This window comes from Crinia signifera, chromosome 2 (assembly GCF_055691185.1).
Source record: "Crinia signifera chromosome 2, ASM5569118v1, whole genome shotgun sequence".
In the NCBI taxonomy this organism is placed as follows: Eukaryota; Metazoa; Chordata; class Amphibia; order Anura; family Myobatrachidae; genus Crinia; species Crinia signifera.
The window spans coordinates 381976038-382002902 of record NC_139218.1 but is presented as its reverse complement, the minus strand read 5'-3'; the positions used below and the strand labels follow the sequence as shown (position 1 = coordinate 382002902).

Here is a 26865-nt window from a genome sequence, read left to right as displayed (position 1 = left end):
TGTGTTGACAAATATCGCTATGGACACTGTATAAGTGTACCGCGTCCCCTCACATGGCTCACTGCACTCGCCATGCTTCGGGCACGGTGTCTCACTGCACTCGCCAAACTATTATATTCTCCCTCCACACCATAATGGATGGTAGGGCATGAAATACTGCCTGTCGGCACATGTCGGCTCACTTGAAAAAAAAAAAACTAATGTCAACCTTTTCTATGGCGACTTTTTGACCCTGTCGACCTGGTGACTGTCGACCAATAGTGATTGACCTTATGCACACAGTCATATTGCTGTATAGCCGAGTGCTTACACAATAGTGAGGCAAACACAAAATGTTGCGCTTGCATCGCGAGGAGGGACCTGGCAATCGGGGCGGCTTTGCCCTGTGTTAGGTGGCTTCCCACTCCCTAGCGCCAGCAATTGGATCTCTGTTAGGCCCAATGCCTCCTTTACCTTCTGTTTTATGTCTGTGTTATGATGCCCTCATTGTACAACAGCTGCACTGTATTCTGCTGGTGGCCTCTTCCCCTCAGTGTGTCGTCATGACGTCTGGAAAATGCACAGTACCACTTCTATAGCACTGTATTCAGGCGCCATTCTCCATATTGTGCCATATACTTTATTGAGAGCCAACTGCACAGTACCACTTCTCTAGCATTGTATTCAGGCGCCATTCTCAGTATTGCGCCATATCCTTTATTGAGAGCCGACTGCACAGTACCACTTCTCTAGCATTTTATTCAGGCGCCATTCTCAGTACCACTTATCTTACCATATTCTGTAATTTGCTGTATTGATGGCCAGTTGCACAGTACCACTTCCCTAGCACTGTATTCTGTCATATACGTTATTGATAGCCAGTTGCACAGTACCACTTCCCTAGCACTGTATTCTGTCATATACGTTATTGATAGTCAGTTGCACAGTACCACTTCCCTAGCACTGTATTCTGTCATATACGTTATTGATAGCCAGTTGCACAGTACCACTTCCCTAGCACTGTATTCTGTCATATACGTTATTGATAGCCAGTTGCACAGTACCACTTCCCTAGCACTGTATTCTGTCATATACGTTATTGATAGCCAGTTGCACAGTACCACTTCCCTAGCACTGTATTCTGTCATACACGTTATTGATAACCAGTTGCACAGTACCACTTCCCTAGCACTGTATTCTGTCATATAAGTTATTGATAGCCAGTTGCACAGTACCACTCCCCTAGCCCTGTATTCATATACGTTATTGGTAGCCAGTTGCACAGTACCACTTCCCTAGCACTGTATTCTTTCATATACGTTATTGATGGCCAGTTGCACAGTACCACTTCCCTAGCACTGTATTCTGTCACATCCGTTATTGATGGCCAGTTGCACAGTACCACTCCCCTAGCCCTGTATTCATATATGTTATTGGTAGCCAGTTGCACAGTACCACTTCCCTAGCACTGTATTCTGTCATATACGTTATTGATGGCCAGTTGCACAGTACCACTTCCCTAGCACTGTATTCTGTCACATCCGTTATTGATGGCCAGTTGCACAGTACCACTTCCCTAGCACTGTATTCTGTCATATACGTTATTGCTAGCCAGTTGCACAGTACCACTTCCCGAGCACTGTATTCTGTCATATACATTATTGATGGCCAGTTGCACAGTACCACTTCCCTAGCACTGTATTCTGTCATATATACGTTATTGATAGCCAGTTGCACAGTACCACTTCCCTAGCACTGTGTTCTGTCATATACGTTATTGATAACCAGTTGCACAGTACCACTTCCCTAGCACTGTATTCTGTCATATAAGTTATTGATAGCCAGTTGCACAGTACCACTCCCCTAGCCCTGTATTCATATACGTTATTGGTAGCCAGTTGCACAGTACCACTTCCCTAGCACTGTATTCTGTCATATACGTTATTGATGGCCAGTTGCACAGTACCACTTCCCTAGCACTGTATTCTGTCACATGCGTTATTGATGGCCAGTTGCACAGTACCACTTCCCTAGCACTGTATTCTGTCATATACGTTATTGCTAGCCAGTTGCACAGTACCACTTCCCGAGCATTGTATTCTGTCATATACATTATTGATGGCCAGTTGCACAGTACCACTTCCCGAGCACTGTATTCTGTCATATACGTTATTGATAGCCAGTTGCACAGTACCACTTCCCTAGCACTGTATTCTGTCATATACGTTATTGATAGCCAGTTGCACAGTACCACTTCCCTAGCACTGTATTCTGTCATATACGTTATTGATAGCCAGTTGCACAGTACCACTTCCCTAGCACTGTATTCCGTCATATACGTTATTGGTAGCCAGTTGCACAGTACCACTTCCCTAGCACTGTATACTGTCATATACGTTATTGATAGCCAGTTGCACAGTACCACTTCCCGAGCACTGCATTCTGTCATATACGTTATTGATAGCCAGTTGCACAGTACCACTTCCATAGCACTGTATTCTGTCATATACGTTATTGATAGCCAGTTGCACAGTACCACTTCCCTAGCACTGTATTCTGTCATATATACGTTATTGATAGCCAGTTGCACAGTACCACTTCCCTAGCACTGTATTCTGTCATATACGTTATTGATAGCCAGTTGCACAGTACCACTTCCCTAGCACTGTATTCTGTCATATACGTTATTGATAGCCAGTTGCACAGTACCACTTCCCTAGCACTGTATTCCGTCATATACGTTATTGGTAGCCAGTTGCACAGTACCACTTCCCTAGCACTGTATACTGTCATATACGTTATTGGTAGCCAGTTGCACAGTACCACTTCCCTAGCACTGTTTTCTGTCATATACGTTATTGATAGCCAGTTGCACAGTACCACTTCCCGAGCACTGCATTCTGTCATATACTTTATTGATAGCCAGTTGCACAGTACCACTTCCCGAGCACTGCATTCTGTCATATACGTTATTGATAGCCAGTTGCACAGTACCACTTCCCTAGCACTGTATTCTGTCATATACGTTATTGATAGCCAGTTGCACAGTACTACTTCCATAGCACTGTATTCTGTCATATACGTTATTGATAGCCAGTTGCACAGTACCACTTCCCTAGCACTGTATTCTGTCATATATACGTTATTGATAGCCAGTTGCACAGTACCACTTCCCTAGCACTGTATTCTGTCATATACGTTATTGATAACCAGTTGCACAGTACCACTTCCCTAGCACTGTATTCTGTCATATACGTTATTGGTAGCCAGTTGCACAGTACCACTTCCCTAGCACTGTATTCTGTCATATACGTTATTGATGGCCGGTTGCACAGTACCACTTCCCTAGCACTGTATTCTGTCACATGCGTTATTTTTTTTTTTTTTTTTTTAATTGAGTCTTTATTTAGTTTTATCAAATCATTAAAATACAAACAAAATAACAAATCCACTTACAATACATATCATACACATATACAAACACATATACATACATAGTCAGGGCTTGTGCTCTTCTTTTTCACTTATTTGCTATACTAGATGTTAGATATATAATTGCTTTGATTTCGGGGCCATCAAGCAGATCTTTCTGGGGGGGAGTTATTGCTACCTGTCCATATTGCTATAAACGTTCTTCGCAGTAATGACAAGCACATACGGATACTACTCATTACTACTGTCTATGCTAGGAATCACTTGCTTAAGCCTGTACCTCTCTACACATTAAGACTGCCCGATATATTAAACAAGAGAGAAAAGAGAAAACATAGTACTATATTTAAAGCTCCCACTATGAGTTAGTAGGATTTAGTCCATACTGTACCGTGGGAAATCCCAGGGGGGGACAAGGGTCAACCAATCAAAACGGCCGACAGGTCCTGCGCACTATAGAAGACAGGCATACATTCTGGCTACTGTATAAGCCATAACATCTTACAATCTAAGCGATAATCTTAAGAAAAAAAAAAAAACGTGTTCTGTGTTTATAAGCATACCACACTATATATAGAAAGTAGTTATTTAGGGATGCGTGCAAAATATAATATATTATATATATAAGAAAAAATGATATCATTTCAAATTTTACTTCAACCCAAAGTGACTATTCAGATTCCACCTAGGTCCCCTCAGACAATAGTCGTGGAGAACTGGTCCCCAAGACTATACGTGCTATAAAGGGAAAAAAAAAAAAAATACCTCTTCAGATAGACAATATACCTTATGTACCCTCTCTACCCCTTAAATTGATAGTGTGAGGACTGGTGCCACAAATTCCATATTGAATAAAATTTAGTGCTAAGGCCTTTAGAGACATAATAAAATTTCTCGTGCTCAAACGTGGTGTTCACTAGGTTTGTCCATTCTATAAAGAGCGGACCTTCTGCCGCAATCCAATATCGTGCCACTATTACCTTAGCTAATGCCACCAGGTGCGTCAATAGAGAGCGATGCTCCTTTGTGCCTGTTTCCTCCTGCCAGAGCCCCATGATATAGTTGATGTCTGAAAAGGCAACTTGTGTCACCCCCAGATCCTTAAGGGCCATACCTATGTTGTCCCAAAAGCGGGCAACTTTATTACACTCTCTGATAAGGTGCCAAAAGGTTGCCCCATTCTCCCCACACTTGGGACATCTATCGTTCTCCGATCCTCCAATCTTTTTCAATTTAGTCGGGGTCATATAAGTCCTGTGTAGAATATTAAACTGGACCTGTTGCACCCTAGTGGAGTTTGTTGCCTTTTCTGGGAGGGCTAAGATTATTGACCAGTTATTCTCATTTATCTCGGGTATATCGCGGGCCCATTTCAATCTTAATTGGCTAAGTCCATTATCTGGCGTACATGCAAAAAGGAATTTATATAGTTTCGCCACCGCTTTCTTCGTTGTTATCTTTCTGAGAAACACCTTAATGGGGTTCTCAGTTAGCCACCCATCCCTTTCTCTTCCCCACCCATTTAAGGCACTCCTTAATTGAAGGAATCTATAAAACATAGACTGCGGTAGCTCATATTCCGCCTGGAGCTGGGAAAATGATTTAAGAACCCTGTCCTGATAAAACTGGCCTACTGTGCTGAGACCATACTGATACCACAATCTCCCCCCCTGCTGTCTCATCAACTCCCTCATTGAGGGGAAGAGTGTAATGGATGCTTCCGGGTCCACTCCCTGCCAATTCTCCATCCTACAAACTGCTCTCCAGATTTTAACGGCTTGGGATACAATGGGGGGATATTTCCTCCAACATGGGCTGGCAAGTAGTATTTGCAGGGATGTGGCACTAGGGTCGATACAGCTAATTAGTTTACTAAGTTCCACAGTTTGTTCCTCAGGGCCCACCCATGCCCTTAAATGTACCAATTGGGCCGCATAATAGTAATTCTTGAAATTAGGGAGGGCCAGACCCCCGCCCTCACGGGTTCTACATAACGTCGCTAGTTTTACTCTTGGACGCTTATTACCCCATATAAATGAGGAAATTATGCTGTCCAAATTTCTGAAGTATTCGTCTTTGATGAAAATGGGAGAATGTTGCAATTGGTATAATATTTTAGGTAGAATTACCATTTTCAACATATTCACCCGTCCCATTATTGAGAGAGGCAGTCTGGCCCAACACTTCAATCTTGATTTAGTTTCCTGAATTGTTGTTACAATATTATCCCGTAGGTAGTCCTCGGCTATCGCCGAGACCCTAACCCCCAAATATGTGAACCCCTGAACTTCTACTAGTGACCCCTCTGGTGCCCTATTTTCCCCCCCGCTACTGTTACCCGTATATAGCAGATTTGATTTGCTCCAATTAACATTAAGCCCAGATATTTCCCCAAATTGACTCAGAGAGTCAATGACTACTGGAAGATCTTTGTCTGGGTCCGCTAGTCCGACCAATAAATCGTCGGCATACAGCGACACCAAATTATATCTTGTGTCCCTACCGGGGTCATAATGATGTAATTTTGCTCTTAGGAGACAGGCCAGGGGTTCGACAGCTATTGCGAAAATTAAAGGGGACAGGGGACACCCCTGACGGGTTCCTCTAAATAATGGAAATGATTGAGACGTATACCCGTTGATGGAAACTCTGGCCCTAGGGTTTTTATACAACAATTTCAACCACCGTACGAACCCTGGTCCGAACCCAAAGGCATCTAGAGTATTCCACAAGTACTCCCATTCGACGGAGTCGAATGCCTTGTTTGCATCGAATGAGGCCACCGCTGCCCCCACCCCCCTTACCTTCATATATTGTATATATGTAAAGACCCTTCTAACGTTGACTGCCATAGACTTTCCCCGCATAAACCCTGTTTGATCCGGGTGTACGATGTCGTGAACTACATTATTTAATCTATTTGCCAGGACCTTCGCAATGATCTTAGCATCTGTCGGCATCAGGGAAATAGGTCTATATGAGTCAACGCTAGAAGGGTCCTTGCCCTTTTTGGGAATAAAAACTATAGAAGACTCCTTCATTGAGTCCGGCAGTTCATCCCCCTGCTCCAGCCCTTGACATAAGGCCACCACCCGTGGGGCTAATATATTACTAAATTTTTGGAAAACCTCACCCGGAAGCCCATCAAGACCGGGAGCTTTACCCCGAGGAAGGTTCCCGATTACATTTCCTATTTCTTCCAGGGTGAACGGGGCATCTAAGGCTTCCCTGGCATCCGTACCCACCCGGGGGAGACTCAGACCTACAAAAAAATCCCTTAATTCCTCCCTACCGTGGCTCTGAACCGATTGGTATACTTTGCTGAAGTGTGCCACAAATTCATCTACAATTTCAACGGTAGATGTCAGAGTCTCTCCCTGGTCTGTCCGGATGCAAGATACAACATTAGAGGGCCTATCCATTTTCAATAGTAGAGCCATATATTTGCCCGCCTTATCTGAACCCGCATACCCCTGGTGCGCCCGATTGCCCAGTCTACGGTAGTTTACATCTTGCAAGTACTCCAGCCATTCCGTCTGCCGTCTTTGCCATTCCACCCTATCCGCTTCGAGATGGCTGGTCTGGTATGTATGTTCAAATTCCAGAGATCGCGCCTCAAGTTCCCGCACCCTCTCACGGTGCAGCCCCTTGAGGCGTGAGATTTTTTTAATGAGTATTCCTCGCAAATAGGCTTTAAGTGTATCCCATATAACCACATTGGGTGCTGACCCCTCATTAGCCTCCAGGAAGAGAAGAATTTCTTCCTCTATCTCCTGCTGGCTCAGCTGGAGCAGCCAGAATCGCTGGAGCTTCCAGTGTCTATATCCTGTCGGTTCTGACATATCCAACTTCATAACCAGCGGGGGTTATTGATGGCCAGTTGCACAGTACCACTTCCCGAGCACTGTATTCTGTCATATACATTATTGATGGCCAGTTGCACAGTACCACTTCCTGAGCACTGTATTCTGTCATATACGTTATTGATAGCCAGTTGCACAGTACCACTTCCCTAGCACTGTATTCTGTCATATACGTTATTGATAGCCAGTTGCACAGTACCACTTCCCTAGCACTGTATTCTGTCATATACGTTATTGATAGCCAGTTGCACAGTACCACTTCCCTAGCACTGTATTCTGTCATATACGTTATTGGTAGCCAGTTGCACAGTACCACTTCCCTAGCACTGTATTCTGTCATATACGTTATTGATAGCCAGTTGCACAGTACCACTTCCCTAGCACTGTATTCCGACATATACGTTATTGGTAGCCAGTTGCACAGTACCACTTCCCTAGCACTGTATTCCGCCATATACGTTATTGGTAGCCAGTTGCACAGTACCACTTCCCGAGCACTGTATTCTGTCATATACGTTATTGGTAGCCAGTTGCACAGTACCACTTCCCTAGCACTGTATTCCGCCATATACGTTATTGGTAGCCAATTGCACAGTACCACTTTCCTAGCACTGTATTCTGTCATATACGTTATTGATGGCCTGTTGCACAGTACCACTTCCCGAGCACTGTATTCTGTCATATACGTTATTGGTAGCCAGTTGCACAGTACCACTCCCCTAGCACTGTATTCTGTCATATACGTTATTGATAGACAGTTGCACAGTACCACTCTCCTAGCACTGTATTCTGTCATATACGTTATTGATAGCCAGTTGCACAGTACCACTTCCCTAGCACTGTATTCTGTCATATACGTTATTGATAGGCAGTTGCACAGTACCACTCCCCTAGCACTGTATTCTGTCATATACGTTATTGATAGCCAGTTGCACAGTACCACTTCCCTAGCACTGTATTCTGTCATATACGTTATTGATAGGCAGTTGCACAGTACCACTTCCCTAGTAATGTATTCTGTCATATACGTTATTGATAGGCAGTTGCACAGTACCACTTCCCTAGCACTGTACTCTGTCATATACGTTATTGATAGCCAGTTGCACAGTACCACTTCCCGAGCACTGCATTCTGTCATATACGTTATTGATAGCCAGTTGCACAGTACCACTTCTGTTGCATCCCAGGAGCACTTGCAACGGTCAGTATGTATCCTTGCTCTGTTTCTACGTGTATACAGGAAGACGCGCCTTTAAGATACAGTTGTGTAATGGTCATGTTTATGTGTAGAACAAGACGCCGCGCCGTGTCCTGAAAGCAATGCACGTAGTACAGATGATAGAGATGTTCTTCCTTCAGAGAAATTTCTGTTAATTATTTAGTATTTATAGAGAACTCGTGTATCTTTCCGGAACATCGCTCTTCTGCCGAGATGGCGATCACCCCGGCATGTGTGTATTTACATTTATATTCCTTTTTCTTCTGATGGCTCCGTACATCCCAGCAGCGGGACACGATGGATGTGTAACAGCAGAGATGTGAGGCCAGGATGTCTCCGTCTAGCCCACTTCATTATCTCTCCGCTCAAGTGTCATATTGGGGTTAGGCTGCAAACAAGAATTCTGATGAGGTCTGTGAGACACTTTTAGCTTCCTATCTACTTTATTAAATGGATTCCCTTGAGTTTTCTCTTTAGCAGCTTGTAAAGATTATTCGGGGTCAGTAAGACGCGGCTCACTCGGCGCTGTCCTTTTCTGACCCATCGTATTTACCTATTTATTGATCGCGCTGAGGTATAAAATTATACTTAGTGCGTCAGGTTGTTATGTGTGAACATGACGTTTGGGAATCAGTTGCTACCACCGAGATCTAGGGCCAGATTCTCTAAGCTTCAAAAGTGATAAAATGGAGAGTGATAAATAGCCAGCCAATCAGCTCTACTTGCCATGTCAGAGGCTGTGTTTGAAAAATGTCAGACAGGAGTTGATTGGCTGGCTGTTTACAGGGCCGGTGTAAGCAACCGGAGCACCCCAGGCGAGGGGGGGTGGGGCGCCCCGGTGCCTACGGGGGGGGTACCTGCGGCGCTGTGTGATCTGGCGGCGGGGTCCCTGCAGTGATGCGCGCTATCCGGCAGCCAGGCGGTGGCGCGGGAAGCGCTGATGGGTTTGAAAATTCGCCGCAGGCTGATTGGCTGAATCTCAGCCAATCAGCATGCGGAATGTTTTCAAACCCAGCAGCGCTTCCCGCGCCGCCGCCTGGCTGCCGGATAGTGCGCATCACTGCAGGGACCCCGCCGCCAGATCACACAGCGCCGCAGGTACCTGGCACGGACACCCCTGCAGGCTCTATGCGAGAGATGCCACCCTCCAGTGGCTGGCACCCTAGGCAAATGCCTAAATTTGCCTAGTGGTGGCACCGGCCCTGGCTGTTTATCACTCTGCTTTTTATCACTTTTGAAGCTTAGAGAATCTGGCCCATTGAGAGTCTGAACTCCAGGGTATGTGTGTCTGCCAGCATGCTAATGCGTAGGACAAGCATGGTCAAACTGTGGCCCTCCGGCTGTTGTGAAACTACACATCCCAGCATGCCTTGCCATAGTTTAAGCATTTCCTAATAGCAAAACTGTGGCAAGGCATGATGGGACTTGTTGTTTCACAACAGCTGGAGGGCCATAGTTTGGCCATGTCCGGCGTTGGAGGTCATAATTCAGATGCAGTCGCATTTGTTGACATTGCAATCGAACAGAGACACCCATTGCAACATTCTCCGCAACTGTGCACTCCATCGCAGATGCAAGGAACAGATGCGTACGCGGCTCCTTGCATCCATGGCTGTTTTATGCATACAAGATCACAGACACACACGCCAAGGCACACCCTGAAAATGGTCACAACGCCCCTACACTTTGCAGACACCGCTGTTACCTTCCCCAAGCGGCCTCTTCCTGTCAATCAGATTCCTCACAGCGAGCGGCGTAGCAAAAAAATTGCCTTGGCACATACGCATTCTGATGATAATTGCTTAGCTGTGACGTCATTAAGGTTGTGACCGCATCTGAATCAGCACCATTAATGTTAACACCTCATGTAACCCAACACGCACACAGACAAAACTAACAAACCAGAAAAACAACAAAAAAAGTAGAAAAACAAAAAATGTAAAACATTTTCAGTGTAATCCTTTAGAACTTGTTGCCATTATACCAGTCTTGACCTAATTGCATGTCGGTACTTGTGTAGTTTCACGGCGCCCGATATATCGTATGCGATATCGGCCGATATATCAGATGCGAAATCGGCTGATATATCGATGCGATCCTATGCGATTTTTGACCTGTTCATAACCCCACTATCCACTACTCATGGAGTTGATGTTATATAGTGTGGCGAGCGCAGCGAGACACCGAGCACGAAGCGTGGCGAGCGGACGCGGATAACTGCGCTCGCCACACTATATAAAATCAACTGCATGTGTAGTGGATAGTGGGGTTATGAACAGGTCAAAAATCGCTTTGGATCGCATCGATATATCGGCCGATAGCGCATCCGATATATCGGGCGCCGTGAAACTACACAAGTACCCTTCTTGATTATAGAGCAAGTTAATGTACAGTAGACCCAGGGCCGGCGCCACCACTAGGCAGGACTAGGCATTTGCCTAGGGCACCGGCCGCTGGAGGGCGGTACTGAGCCGCTGAGGTACCATAAAGAGGTACCAGAAAGCAGGGAGCAGGTAAGTCTGTGTGATCCATCCTCCCTCTCCCCTCTCCTATCCCGCCCATGGCATGGTCCCTGCTCCCCCGCGCCGCTCGCTCCCTCGCTGGGGGGATTTCAGCGCGGCACCACCTATGCTCCGGGGGGGGGGGGTAGTATCGCCCACCGCAGTATCGCCCGCCGCACCCCCCCCCCCGTGCCGCAGTATCGTCCGCACCCGTGCCCCCCCCCCCCCCCCCCCCCCCCCGGCGGGCAGCGCAGGGTTTTTTGCCTGGGGCGGGCGGGGGGCTTGCACCGGCCCTGAGTAGACCAGTCATTCTGATACCAGTATGGCCACTATAGAACCTGGAACTACGTGCTGTACTTTGGGCCTGATTCTGGTTTGATCAGTCCCCGGCGTATTCGCATCAGGGACCGATATTTTGGCTCTGTGCATGTGTATGTTCGCATATGCACAAGTGCAGGGCCAGTGTTCGCACAGAAGGGGACAGGATGGAGGCGGGCAGGAGGCTGTTGCATGGGGACGCCCAGAGTTTTCTGGTTGTGCCCACTAAAACGGTGGGTACAGGAAGTAAACCGCTGGGCGTCCCAATGTAAACGCAGGTGGGCAGCTGCCTTGCCGGGAGTGGACGGCTGAAGACACAGGACCTCTGCTGCCCGCCCCTTTCTCGGAGCTGGACTTCGCAAATATAGGTCAGTCAAGACTGGTCAGTCTTGACTGAACGATATTTGTGATGTCCGGCTCTGAGAAATAGGAGAAAAATCGGTACTTGTTTCCTAGAACGGCGCCCACGATATTAAGTTGTATGACATTGCATCGCATCGCATGCCATATGCCCGCATGCGATGTGATGCGATTTTAAATTGTATAAGCCCCTATACGATTTTTAATTGTATGAGCACCCTTATGGGTGCTTACAATGTTAAATGCACCCCCACTATCAACATCAACCCGGAGCGTGGGGCGGCAGTACGCGTCCTCCGACCTTTTCATACCCCCACTATCCACGTCGGCGTGGAGTTGATTTTATATAGTGTGGCGAGCCCGAAGCGTGGCGAGGGGACGCGGATTACTTTACATGTATTCCGCGTCCCCTCGCGGGGCTCGCCACGCTTCGGGCTCGGTGGCTCGCTGCGCTCGCCACACTATCTAAGATCAACTCCATGTCGATGTGGATAGTGGGGGTATGAAAAGGTCAGAGGACGCGTACCGCCGCCCCTCGCGGGCTCAATACAGTTGCCCCTCGCGGGCTCAATTTAAAATTGTATAACATCGGCTGCAATCGCGTAACATCGCATCGCATCACATACTATCGTATGCCTTATGGTATGCGATTCGATGGGCAAGGTGCTAGGAAACAAGTACCGAAAAATCAATCGATGGTCGGAGGTTTATGCTAAAGATCCATTCGCAATGCAGCGGGGATGTCCGTGTGGTGGTAGGGGGGTCAGCGTTAGATGTCTTGCTAAGCAACTCAACCAGAATCATGCCAGAACTGATGACTGCTGACGTGCCGACCCACTGACGGGCATGACGAGCAGAATGGCAGTCTCCTGTGTGGATCGACGCGCAAAACACTGTTAAAAACTAGCAATTAACACCATTGCCCTATTCTGCTTAGTCAGGCTTCTTATAACAACTTATTAATTTATGCCATTTTTGTAATATAAATAAATAACTGTATCCGTGTCCGTGTCAGGACTCTTGTAACACCGGGGCTCATTGTTTCCAACAGAGACAAGTGGACAGAACACAAGCTGCAGCGCCTGTATTTCGTGTGGATCTGCAGAGACGTCCAGTCCTTCCTCTGGTTTGCTGATCTGCTGTGTGCGCTGCACAGGAAGGTACAGAAAGTAATTGGATGTTTGCGTCAATAGACACTTTTCCATTCCGCATGTGAGCGCCAGCATAATGGGGAAATTACTTTGCCTACCCTTCCGCGCCCGCGACTATATCTATTGCTGAGACACTTCCCATTAGTTACTCGGGCTCCGTGATCTCATTTTCCTCCCCAGCACAATATACACGGCCCTCTGATATTCTATTACTGCTTTCATGTTGCGCTATTGTTCGGTCACTGTGTCCGCTATGGCTGTATATAGTTCTCCTAACACAGCGGTCGCAGGCGAGTATATTGTGTGTAACAGACTGTGGTTCCGGTGCGGGAGTATGGAGGGAATCGGCTCAGCTGTATCATTTCCTAATAATAAAACACAATCATTTTCACTTTCGCGTATTTTTCACCCAGAGTTTTTTTTTTACAAGTGTTCACTTGTTCAAGATCTGTAGGAGCAAAATGGAAACATTGGTATGTGGATGGCTGCGAGTTTACAGGCCGGGCGATAATTGATAGACTGCGCGTGAGTACGGTCTGTAGTTCGCATGCGCGAGGCCGTCCTGCAATAAAATCCTGCAATTTTTTTTTATCGCTGGCCGTACACAAGGTGATTGACAGGAAGCCGACGTTTGTGGGTGGTCCCTGGACATTTTATGGGAGTATCAGGGAAAACGCAGTTGTGCCCAGGTGTTGGAGGGGAAGTCATGTGACGTCAGCTCCACCACGATCAGCCTGATTCTATCGCAGCCGCTGAGTAAGTCCTGGGCTACACACAGACTGCACACACTGGGGAATCATTACATGGTGAGGGGCGTGGCCAGGTATGTGAGGGGAAGTCATGTGATGTCAGCTCCGCCTCCGATCAGCCTGATTCTATCACAGCTGCTGAGTAAGTCCTGGGCTACACACAGACTGCACACACTGGGGAATCATTACATGGTGAGGGGCGTGGCCAGGTATGTGAGGGGAAGTCATGTGATGTCAGCTCCGCCTCCAATCAGCCTGATTCTATCACAGCCGCTGAGTAAGTCTTGGGCTACGCACAGACTGCACACACTGGGGAATCATTATATGGTGAGGGGCGTGGCCAGGTGTGTGAGGGGAAGTCATGTGATGTCAGCTCCGCCCCCGATCAGCCTGATTCTATCGCAGCCGCTACACACAGACTGCACACACTGGGGAATCATTGGATGTTGAGCGGCTTGCGGATGGATTTGCTGCTAATTGCCAATCCAGTTAATTTTTGCGATCCCTGCTAAGCAATTCACAGGCTTGCATGGGGCGGGATTTCACTCTGGTGGTGTGGCGTACACCTGATCGCGAGGGTACAAAAATGAGCAGCCCAGCTCAGGCCTGAATTAGACCAGTAGTATCTAGGTCAACAGCCTGTAGGTTGACATACATATGATTGACATGGTCCAAAGGTCGACACAAGCAATAGGTCAACTTGCCAATGAGTTTTTCATGATTTTTTACCATTTTTATTTTTACTGTATTATAATTTACCATCCACACGGCCCCCGAATGGGAGCAGTAAAGTGAGGAATCTGACCCGTAGTATGGCGAGCACACGGTAGGCCAATGGAGGGTCAACATGTTCAGGTGTCAACATTGACTCAAAAAAGAGTGAAAATCTCAGGTCAACGTTTTGCTTGTGTCAACATTTAGATGAATAAAAGGGGTTTAATGTCTGTATATAGCAGGGGAGCTTTGAATTAACGTTTTTACACTTGGACTGTGCACTTTTTCACATGAATCCTTGTGGTTCTGAGGGCGGTGATGCTGGCGCAGGTTTGGTGACATACGCTACCTAGATTTAAACACTATACTGTACTAGCGCTATTAAAAAATTCCCTCTACAATCAGTAGGGTGGGCCCCTGCAGCGTTTTAAAAAGGAATGCTCAATCCTTGACAATAGCAAATATGCCAAACAACATATAAAAACTGCGCTAGGTCCTGTTTGTTGGCATAGCCCAGTTTGATGTATTACAGTATGTTGCAGGCTGATTCGCAGGCTGTAAATAGCTCCTTTGATGTATAGCCAGGTGCCTACGAGAGCCTCCTTGTATTCCAGATGGACTTTTGATAAAGTGTTCAACGGTGACGCGTTTCCCCTCCTCCTTTCCGGTATCAGCGGCTTCTTCAGATCGTTATGATTTGTCATAACGATTTGTCAGCATAACTCCCAGAGGCAATGGGGACTTCGGCCTCTGGGCTCCAAGCCCTAAAGGGGCATCCGCAGGTACCGCTCAGCCTGAGCTGCCGCTAGCAATGGCGCACCCTCACACATCCTGTGTGACCTGAGGCCCATTGCTGACAATGAGTCTGAATCAGTGGCGGCTCCAGAGGAGCGGCTGCAGCACAGTTCAAAATTCAAATAGAGTAGAAACGCGAACTACTACCAACTGCCATTCCTAACTGACGCACTGAATATTGAATATTTGAACTGTGCTGCAGCCGCATCCTCTCGAGCCACCTCTGGTCCATATCTGTATATGATGCATCAGCTGCAGCTTATTTCCATGTTGTGCGAACCTGTGACTTTGTACGTGCACAATAGTAATCACTAGGGCTTTTCAGTGGAAATTTCCCTGTCCCCTAATCACTATGAGTTGGGGTCATTCCATCTTTAGATTAATATTTAGATTAATACATTTATCTTTCAGCAGCCAATACGCTGACAGAATCCACCAGTGCCTTAAAGATCCTGATACTAAGATGCCTCCAACATTTCAGAAAGCCAAATCGGGACAGAAGCCAAACCCATAATCTGCCTAAACCACACCCAGGTCCCAAACAATCCCACATAGCCACACCCCCTTCACACAATCAGGACAGTCCTGCTGGAATTGAGACTGTGGCCGGGATGTTCTAACATCTGCAGCCCCCCTCTGCCTCCCATCGTCGACATAATTATCACATATGCTCTAAAGGTGCATACACACTGTACAATTTTTTTGACCAATTTGGTTGAAAGCCATTTCCATTGAACCCAGTGTCCTGGACGGAAGATGTTGACAAAAGATATTGTCAACAAACAAACGATGAATGATGATGCGCATACCCGCCAGTTGTTCATCAAGATTGTTCGTCAACTGTGCATGCAGCTCAATTTGAATATCTTTTAAAAAGAGCCTATAAACTGTAGCTAGATCTGTCGTCAATATCTTTCGTCAACATCTTTAGTCCAGGACACTGGGTTCAATGGAAATGTCTTTCAACCAAATTGTTCAAAAAAATTGTACAGTGTGTATGCACCCTAACACTGGGGTAGCCAACCCTAGTCCTCCAGAGCTACCAACAGTGCATGTTTTGCAGGTCTCCTCACAGAAGCACAAGTGAGCTAATTAGCTCCATCTGTGGATCTTTTAAAATGTGTCAGTGATTAATGAGTGCAGCTGTGCAGCAGCTAGGTTGTCTGGAAAATGTGAACTGTTGGTAGCTCCCGAGGGCTAGGGTTGGCTACCACTGCTCTAACATATGCAATAATCATGGCAAAGGACAGTTCTTGCATTAAGAGCTGTCCTTTGCGGTGAGTCAGCGGGTCCCAGCAGTTCCCGGCGGCTCTCCCCTCCCTCCCTTACCCGGCACTGGTGCTGCTGCGGGCGGGCTCTCTTCCTCCCTGCACCCGGAAGAGGATCACAGTGCAGGGAGGAGGAGGTCACAGGTCCGGGCAGCACAGCTCTGTGCTGCCAGGACACAGGCGAGGGGGAGGTGGAGATGGGTCGTGGTAGAAGCCCATAGGCTTACTGTAAATGATATTATAACGCACATAGGTTCTGAGGCCTCTTGCTAATATTATACAGGTGTCTTACATAGACTGTGTTACTTTGCATGTGTGTGTGTGTGGGGGGGGGGATTGTTATTCTTAATTACACACGTTTTCATAATGAACAATGATTAGTGATAACATCAGAAATCACCAATTACCAGTAATGTCATGAGAGCGCATTACTTAGATACAGATAATGTTCCCTTCCTTTAAATCATTGGAAAATGAAGTTTCCTGTGGATTCCTTAATCGCTGGCTAATGGTTTTCCATCAGAAATTATTTCCTACCTAGCACGGGGCTCAAGTGTAGGCGATGAGAGCACTTGTCGGCAGCAGAGCTGACGCTTTCCTATCATGTCTATCCGCAGCTTTGGCAAGAAAACCGACCTGACTACTTGAACATCCAGCTGTACCTCAGCCAGACAGATGGGATGCAGGTGAGGCGCTAACAGCCATCTCTATGTATACGGTATTTACTAAAGATTTTAAAAATGAATAGGTGATGTTCCCCCAGCAACCAATCAGAATGTATTATTTTGCGTCCTACAAAACGTACCAGGAAAGACTAAAAGATCTTAATATGTATACTTTACAGCAGAGAAGGGAAAGGGGGGACATGATAGAAACTTTCATATATATCAAGGGTTATAACAAGGTGCAGGTGGGAGACATTCTTCACAGGAAGAGGAGCAGCAGAACACGAGGACATGCACTGACACTGGGGGGAGAGAGGTCCAGGTGGGAGACATTCCTCACAGGAAGAGGAGCAGCAGAACACAAGGACATGCACTGACACTGGGGGGAGGGAGGTACAGGTGGGAGACATTCTTCACAGGAAGAGGAGCAACAGAACACGAGGACATGCACTGACACTAGAGGGAGGAAGGTACAGGTGGGAGACATTCCTCACAGGAAGAGGAGCAGCAGAACACGAGGGCATGCACTGACACTAGAGGGAGGAAGGTGCAGGTGGGAGACATTCTTCACAGGAAGAGGAGCAGCAGAACACGAGGACATGCACTGACACTGGGGGGAGGAAGGTACAGGTGGGAGACATTCTTCACAGGAAGAGGAGCAACAGAACACGAGGACATGCACTGACACTGGGGGGAGGAAGGTACAGGTGGGAGACATTCTTCACAGGAAGAGGAGCAACAGAACACGAGGACATGCACTGACATTGAGGGGGAGAGAGGTACAGGTGGGAGACATTCTTCACAGGAAGAGGAGCAGCAGAACACGAGGACATGCACTGACACTAGAGCAGGCATTCCCAACCACGGTCCTCAAGGCACACCAACAGTGCAGGTTTTAGTGATATCCAGACTTAATTAGTACCTGAGGGATTCTGATTAAACCATCTGTGCTGAAGCCTGGATATCACTAAAACCTGCACTGATGGTGTGCCTTGAGGACCGTGGTTGGGAATGCCTGCACTAGAGGGAGGAAGATTCAGGGGAAATCTGAGGAGGAATTACTTCACAGAAAGAGTAGTAGATAAGTGGAATAGCCTCCCATCAGAGGGGATGCGGTCATTCGTCAGACTGCATTTAGGTCTACAGTCATTAGGTCGACCCCACTAGGTCGACTGGCAGGAAGGTCGACCTGACACAGGGTCGACATGGGCCAAGGTCGACATGACTTAAGGTCGAATTTGCATAAAGGTCGACATGAGGAAGGTCGACTGGTCATAAGGTCGACATGGGTTTTTCACTGTTTTTTGAGCCGACATGTGCCGACAGGCGGTATTTCATGCCCTACCATCCACTAGGGCGTGGTGGGAGAATAAAATAGTGTGCCGAGCGCAGCGAGGCACCGTGCCCGAAGCATCGCGAGCGAAGCGAGCGATGCGAGGGTCCGATTCTCATTGCCAACTGTGTCCATGTCGACTGTGTCGACATTCGGATCAAAAAACAGTGAAAAACCCATGTCGACCTTATGACCAGTCGACCTTCCTCATGTCGACCTTTATGCAAATTCGACCTTAAGTCATGTCGACCTTGGCCCATGTCGACCTTAAGTCAAGTCGACCTTCATGCCAGTCGACCTAGTGGGGTCGACCTAATGACTGTAGACCTAAATGCAGTCTGACGAATGATCCCATTCCCATCAGAGGTGGTAGAGGCAAATACAGTAGTACAATGTACACATGCTTGGGATAGGCATATTGATATCCTTACAAAAAAATAAGGATCAAATATGGTTTGAGGTAACATGTTTAAAAAAGGGGCAGAGTAGATGGGCCAAGTGGTTCTTATCTGCCGTCAAATTCTATAGACAGAATCTGATTGGTTTTTTTTAGAAGCCTTCATTTACCCCTTCACATCTGAACTGTCAATCATTATTCCCTTGTTTATTTCTGATGAATCCAACCCCCCAGGACATGTTTTCCTGGTTACCTATTACTTCTCACAATATAGTATACTAAAAACCAGGCCTGTCCAAACTGCGGCCCTCCAGCTGTGGGAAACTACACATCCCAGCATGCCCTACCACACTAATGCTGTTAGACAATGCTAAAACTATGGCAAGGCATGCTGGGATGTGTAGTTTCCCAACAGCTGGAGGGCTGCAGTTTAGACACTATCTAATAATCCACACCCCATTTGTGGCAATGATTGACCTAATGTACGTCGGCTATGTGGTGCAGACCTATGGCGTGCCTACCTAGACGCTGTGTAGACACTTGTGTTGCACCCAGAAGGGTATATGTACCTGGGATGCGTTCGGCAGGCCGACAGTAATAAGGTCAACAGGTCGACCACTATCGGTCGACAGGCCTTCGGTCGACATATGGAACATGTCTACTTACCTTGCGTCGACATGGTCAAAAGGTCGAAATGGAAATTGTCGACATGAAAAAGGTCGACGTGCGTTTTCAGGGATTTTTCTCGTTGAACTAAGGTATGTCGACCTTTTTCATGTGTTGACCTATGGTCTGTCAATAGTGGTCAACTTATTGACCGTCGACACTATGACCCATACCCTATGGACCTTAGCCTGTGCCTCTTATTAGATAATAAAGCGTAGCAAATAATATACATGGCTTAATGAACTCCAAAGCCTTGTAGTAAAATAGAAGCCACAGTCATAAAATAAAGAAATATTAATATCATTTATTGTGTTATATTTGCATGTGTTTGTGAATAGCTCATTATCAGAGCAGTAGTATAACTACAGTTGCCACCAGGCTCCGCCCTGTGCATTGCCTGGCCCTGCTGGGATGAGTAGTACCACTACATGTAGACTTACCAAGACGGGGATCAGGACTTGTAGTAAGTCATCTTTCGGTGTACTGTTGTCACGTCCGTCTCCATGCAGAATCATTATTAGCCGTCTCTTCCCCCCCCGTTGCGTCTACACCTCAGAACACACACAGCACAGAGATACAATGGACGCCGCTATCAGACCATTGCACAATATGTAATCGCCTGGTTCACAAATCCTCACCGATCCCACTGTGCCGTTTCTTGCAGAAAATAATTGGGGAAAAATACCAGGCTTTGAACTCGCGTCTTATTATCGGACGCCCTCGCTGGAAGCTGGTGTTTGATGAGATCGCCAAATCTAACAGACAGTAAGTAACATTCCAAGGCTCTGTGGGTTGATCAGGGGGACGGCAATTGCAGCGCATGTTAGACAGGGTAATAGCTATTTGTTTCCAGCATTGGGAGGCTTGAGCTAATAATCCAAAAGTAATGTCACTTGTGATTCTCTCTGTCAGGTCTTCCCAGCGTTTAGGAGAACTGTCACTTAGGGCCTTCTTCTGGTTCACTCTTAGAGGCAAATTCCTTCTCAGATGGACAAAACCATGTGCACTGCAGGGGGGCAGATGTAACAGGTGCAGATAGAATTAGATTTGGGTGAGTTATCTTGTTTCTGTGCAGGGAAAATACTGGCTGCTTTATTTTTACACTGCAATCTAGATCTCACTTTAAAGAAAAACCCCACCCAAATCTAAAGGCCCGTACAAACACATCGATTTGCTTTTGATTTGATGTTAGATTAGATTTTCTATTAGATCTTTCCATTTGATTTGGCATTAGATCTGTACTTTTGCATTAGATATCGAATTCGATATACATTCATGTACATTGTACACATTCGATTTACTAGATCAAATTTCGATATTTTCTTGGCTGCACAGTAGATTTTTCTGTTCGATTTTGTGAAAACGGGAGCGTGCATCGAATCGAATGTAGATCGAAAGTGACACAAAAACCATTCGATTTAGTTTAGGAATCAAATCGAAAATCGGGAAAAATCGATGCATGTGTACAGGGCTTTTCTCTCTCTGCACATGTTACATCTGCCCCACCTGCAGGGCACATGGTTTTGTCCATTTGAGAAGGAATTTGCCTCTAAGTGAACTAGAATAAGGCGCTTAGGGGCAGATGTATTAACCAGCGTTAAGTGCAAAAATGCACTTAACGCTGGTTAACTGGGGGGGATTACGTCTGTCCCTAATGTATTACTAGCGCTAGCTAGTGACAGCCCGCCGAGTTACGCTCGGCGGGGCTGTCCCTGCAATCCCCCCCAGGGATTAACGGCCGGGGCGATGTATTAACAGCCTTCAAGGCGTTAATTCGCCCCGGCCGCTTCGCCAGCTCAGGGCTAGCGTTGTCCTATCCCCCACTATGGGGACAACGCTAGCCCTGCGTCTGGCTTGGGCTGCGCTGGAGATCTCGCGGTTTTTGCGAGATCTCGCGCATGCCCAGTGCGGCCGGCCGGGGGACAGGAGATAGCGCATCAGTATTAACTGATGCGCTATCTCCAGAAAGGGACATCGCCGAAGGGGGGAGTTAACGCTCCCCCGCTTCGGCAGACAAGATGTTAATACATCTTGTCGATGTCCCTTCCTGCTTCGCCTCGCTATTGAGGCGAAGCAGGAAGTATCATAGCGGCGCGATAAGCGCTGCTATGATACATCTGCCCCTTAGTGCGGCTGAAAGAGGAATCTTTATTTTAAAGGAAGCGAACAGCTGGATTAACATAGAAATATTTTATATTGTAAACGGCTCCTGAAATAAGGGAAGGAATCCGTTTCGGTTTTGGTTAAGGAGAGACGCTATGCAGTTCAAAGGGGATTTAAAGATAACGAAGCAGTACATGTAATTTAGGGCCAGAGGTAGCGATAAAGGGCCTGATTCACACCTGTCTGCTAGACTACTTGTCATTGCAGCCCAGCGAACAGGCAAGCGCTGCTTGGCCAAATGTCCGCACCCCCCATCCCCTCGCTGACAATCAAATGATTTTTTGGTATTTGTGTATTATCACGGCGCCCGCGAAATCATCCGAAAATCGCCCACAAATCGCATGCAAAAATCGGATGCGATTTAGCGGCTGATTTGCGGCCGATTTTCCGTGATTTCCTGCCGATTTGCATGCTATTCCATCCTTGCACACCCCCACTATCCAAGTTAGCCCGGAGAGTGGCGAGCGGACGCGGTAAGCGTCCTCCCGACCTGTTCATACCCCCACTATCCACGTCGGCGTGGAGTTGACTTTATAAAGCGTGGATCGCTGCGCTCGCCACTGAGCCCGAAGCGTGGCGAGCGCACACGGATTACTTGACGTGAATTCCACGTCCGCTCGCCACGCTTCAGGATCGGTTTCCGCGTCCCCTCGTGGGGCTCGCCGCGATTCGGGCTCGGTGGGGCGCTGCGCTAGCTACGCTTTATAAAATCACCTCCACACCGACGTGGATAGTGGGGGTGTGGACAGGTCGGGAGGACGCGTACCACGTCCGCTCGCCACGCTTCGGGCTGACTTGGACAGTGGGGGTGTGCAAGGATGGAATAGCATGCAAATCGGCAGGAAATCACGGAAAATCGGCCGCTAAATCCTATGCGATTTAGATCAAATCGGGCGCAGTGATAATACACAAGTACCGATTTTTTTTCCCCTTCGGGGCTTTCATTCCGACTGCTAGCCGCCGAATTCGGGCCGGCCGTTTTTATGTCAGCCACCCACCCCGAGCAGGCATCGCCATGTCTGGGTTCTCAGAGGAACGCCCAGTGTTTTTGGGGGGGGGCGTTCCTGCTACCGCCCCCGCCTGCCCCTGTCCCTTAATTCCTGTGTGAAACTCACCAAAGCCGCTGGCGCGTGCATGGTTATGCATCGGGGACAAGGAACCTAACGAATGGGGCTGATTCGTCCCCAAAGTGCAAATCGGTCAGCCCCAAACTGTCATTTTTCATACCGACTGCATCATGACAGCTAGGAGCTGATTGGTTGGTACTTTATCTCTCTCCACTTTCTCCCTGAACGATATTGAGAATGCATACTGATGATATCGGTGAACAATATCGTTCATTGACATCATCGGGTCCCGCTGAACATACAGGCCATTGTCTATATAGCCACATTGACCTGCATGTTCCTGATACCGGAATCCTCATGGGTCAGATAAGCATGAGCTATACAGTGTGGTAGAGTGTGTGCTGACTGCCACAGTCCGTCTGGGTATTGTGCTGGCCATACGTGTCCCTTTATGGGCCCAGTCTCACCATCTTCCAGCAGGATAATGTCTCAGAGTCCGTGTATGATTACTCCATAGTAATGAAGGAGAGGAATATAACTGGCGAAACGGGTGACAATGAGGGGACTGATCAGAGCGGCATGTACCGACCACCTTCATTGATTCTCTACCAGTCGATGTGATCCCTTATTGGAATCTACAGTACATTGCAGGCCTATGAGACGAGCCAAGAATCCATACACGGATTACTCCGAGCTGTGCCATGTCCGCAATCACTGAACGCGCTGCTGTTTGCTGACAGCGGTGGATGTTTACGCTGTAATATTTGCCCGTATGATTTTGAAATGGGTTCTGCAATCGCATACACTGTAGTTGATTCCACTGGAGCGCAGCCAGCATCCTTCTCCGTAACATCGCTTATCTACGCTCCTGCTGTACAGTTCTGTCACCAGCTCCCTATCATTGTTATCTTTTTTCTATTGAAGATGCCCCGTACATTTGGGCCTCCACCCACATGCGCACCTGACTTCCATTGCGTTCTTCATCCTCTATAACCGTAACCAACCGCGGTGCCGCGTCTGCCGATCTCTTGTTCCCGATGAATGTGACCTTCGCTACGCTAGTGGGGCAACTGAACACCTGCTGGCCCAGGCCTGGTACATCTTTATAGAGCCCCATAACCGGGATCATTAGATCATCCTCCAACCTCAGCTGAAACACTCCTTCCGTCAATTGTGGTTGTGTTTTCCCAAATTCCTTAAATATAACTCTTTCACTGACCTTCCACTTATGTGGCCCAACGTTTACAATAGCCAGATAATAAAGCCACCAATGGAGTAGCTGTACAGCGCTATAGAGCTCTCCGTCACTGATCAGGCCTGAACACTACCAACCGCTCCTGGCTTACAACCGCTCCTGTTTTACAACCGCTCCTGGATTTCAACCGCTCCTGGATTACAACCGCTCCTGGATTACAACCGCTCCTGTTTTACAACTGCTCCTGGCTTACAACTGCTCCTGGCTTACAACCGCTCCTGGATTACAACCGCTCCAGAGACCACATCTCAGCACTTTATCTACTTGTACAATGGGCTCCAAATCTACGTGTACAATGCTGACCTACCCTGGCCAGACACTGAAAGGTTATCATTCCAGCCAGCCAGCGATTAGAACGATAATCTGCTGACGTGGTGGGTGTAAACCATAGCTGGGCAATAATATTTTGACTATTTGATCATATATCATTTAAAAAAAGGTAAAAATTAATCTAGGTGAGTTTTCTTCTTCTAGAAGAATTATACGACTGATTTTCGTCGACTTTGGTCCGTGCCTCTGAACGATACCTGACAGTATGTAGGCGCGGTGAGTTTGCTGTACGCTGTCATATCTCTATCTATGCTTTCAGGAAATCTGTCGGAGTGTTTTGCTGTGGCCCTAAAGGGCTGTCTAAGGAGCTTCACCGGCTGTGCAACCGCCTGAACCGCTACGGAACAAGATTTGAATACAACAAAGAATCTTTCAGCTGAAACCAAATCAATGCAACGGGAAACTGACGTGCAATTAACGCGAACCAAAGAACAGTAATCAATTGAGCGTTTCAAATTCACATTATTTAATGACGGGATTATTATCTACAAAACAACGTTTATTGTGGCTTGTTGGATGCACTGTACTTTGCTGTTAGACTATAACGTGACACATTTACTGAGTTCCGCAGTAGAAGAGGGCATTTTGCTGGCAGCACTTTCTCTGTATTTGTGAGAACATTCATAGAGTATCCTTTTTTTATGCAAACGTATGTAAATATTGACACTTATTTTATATAATAATCCCCACTGTTATTTTATTACATTATCACTATATCTCCTCTGATCATTTCAGTTTTTTACTCATTGTGTTTTCATTTTTGTTCCTCTTGGGACAGAAAGGGTTATTACCGGTGGCGTCTCCCACCTGTGAGTAGAAGGGGGGCTGCTGCTGGTCACACCACACAGAGTCTACGCCACTTCCCCCTGCCAGGGTCCCGGTGCCTGTAAAATACAGTTGCCAGCCCTCCAGAGTGCATGTGCAAAAGCATGGCTTGTGTTGGCTGCAGCCCATAGCAAGCCAGCTACAGTTGCAGGTAAGGCAGGGAGTGGCTCTCTACAGGAAGCCAGTTCTCTGCCTATAACAGCCCGGACTGGCAGTCCCGGAGGGAGGGAACACTTCCCAATGGGACTGTCTGTCATGCAGTCCATTGGCAAAAACCAGGAATGGTTATTACAACCCTACAGATATAGGAACAAACATAAAAACATGTACATAAAAAGCAGTGCTAGTACATTGTATACAAATGAAATAGCATGGAATTGCCTGGAGAGAAAATAAACAATTAATAGTTGCTTTGTATGAGCAGCCTTACATTGTAGAATGTATATTGGCTTAATTTCAAGTCCTCTATAAAAGGCAATAGCAGTTATAAAGTCTCACCACTGATTGTATGGGTTTTTTCCAGATGGGGTCCGGTTATCCTCACTAGAATGCGGTTGTGCAAATGATGGTAATGGGCCGCTGGAGGAAGATGGAGGACCTTGTGGGGCTTCCCAAATTGGTGGATGTTGCTTGCTGTCGGGTTGTTGGTTTCCAATCCAATACTTGTGCCTTGTGGAGGGTGTAATCTTGTGCCAGTCCAATATAACTTAAGGTCAGCTCAAATGCCACCAACGCGTTTCACTGAGCTCTGTCAGCTTTTTCAAGGTGAAAAATTTGGTACTTGTTTCCTAGCACGGCGCCCCCAATGTCCATCGTAGGGCATCTGATCGCATCGCATGCCATATAGCCGCATACGATGCATGCGATGCATTTTTTAATTGTACAAGCACCCTGATGGGTGCTTACAATGTTAAATGCACCCCCACGCCACCCCCACTATCAACGCAAAGCCAAAGCACAAACCCGAAGCGTGGCGAGCGCAGCGAGCCCGCGTGGGGCGGCAGTACGCGTCCTCCGACCTTTTCATACCCCCACTATCCACGTCGGCGTGGAGTTGATTTTATATAGTGTGGCGAGCCACCGAGCCCGAAGCGTGGCGAGCCCCGCGAGGGGACGCGTATTACTTTACATGTATGGCATACGATGCGATGCAATATTTTATTGTACAATGTCGCATCGCATACCATCGTATACCTTATTTAGTGTAATGGTATACGATGCGATGGGCGCTGTGCTAGGAAACAAGTACCAAAAAATTTTCATCACCTTGAAAAAGCTGACAGAACTCAGTAAAACGCGTTGGTGGCATTTGAGCAGACCTTAAGTAATATTGGGCAGCTGACCAGTGAGCCCACAAATTAAGATGGCCCTGTATATACATTCACAGACTACAGATAATTACAGGGTCATCCAATCTACCTGTTCTATCAGTTGTTTTGCCCTACTGGCCACTGTTAGCAGGAACGCATTTAGAACGAGTAGATGCTGTAAGATTTTCAAGAAGAAGGTTTAATGATGAACATATAACTTGGATGACATGCTGCACTCTGCTTGCTGCATCACCAGCTACTGCATAACAACCAGGAAGAGAAAACAGGAAGTACCTGAAAAACTTTATCAACAACTTTCAGACATACACTGACAATATCTATCTATAAGCACAGTTGAGAACAGTGGTTGCTATAATAAACATACAGAAGTCTAACAGCCACCCATAACTGCCACACAATAATCTTTAAGGGTCCTACAGCATTTGAAAGAATCGATGCTCCTCTTTCAAACAAGCTTGACCATACCACGGTCTCCGGGTGCCAG

The 26865-nt window shown here is 47.0% G+C and overlaps 1 protein-coding gene across 1 annotated transcript in view; it reads left to right on the top strand.

Annotated features, from left to right (window-relative positions):
* The window catches only part of NOX4 (NADPH oxidase 4), a 193541-nt gene extending 168112 nt beyond the window's left edge, over positions 1-25429 (top strand). The window contains exons 15-18 of the mRNA XM_083170172.1: positions 12724-12832; positions 16967-17035; positions 20075-20175; positions 24485-25429. Coding sequence (XP_083026298.1) covers positions 12724-12832; positions 16967-17035; positions 20075-20175; positions 24485-24605 — 400 coding nt within the window. The 3' untranslated portion in view covers positions 24606-25429. The remainder of the gene's footprint in view (positions 1-12723; positions 12833-16966; positions 17036-20074; positions 20176-24484) is intronic.
* Positions 25430-26865: the final 1436 nt, after the last annotated feature.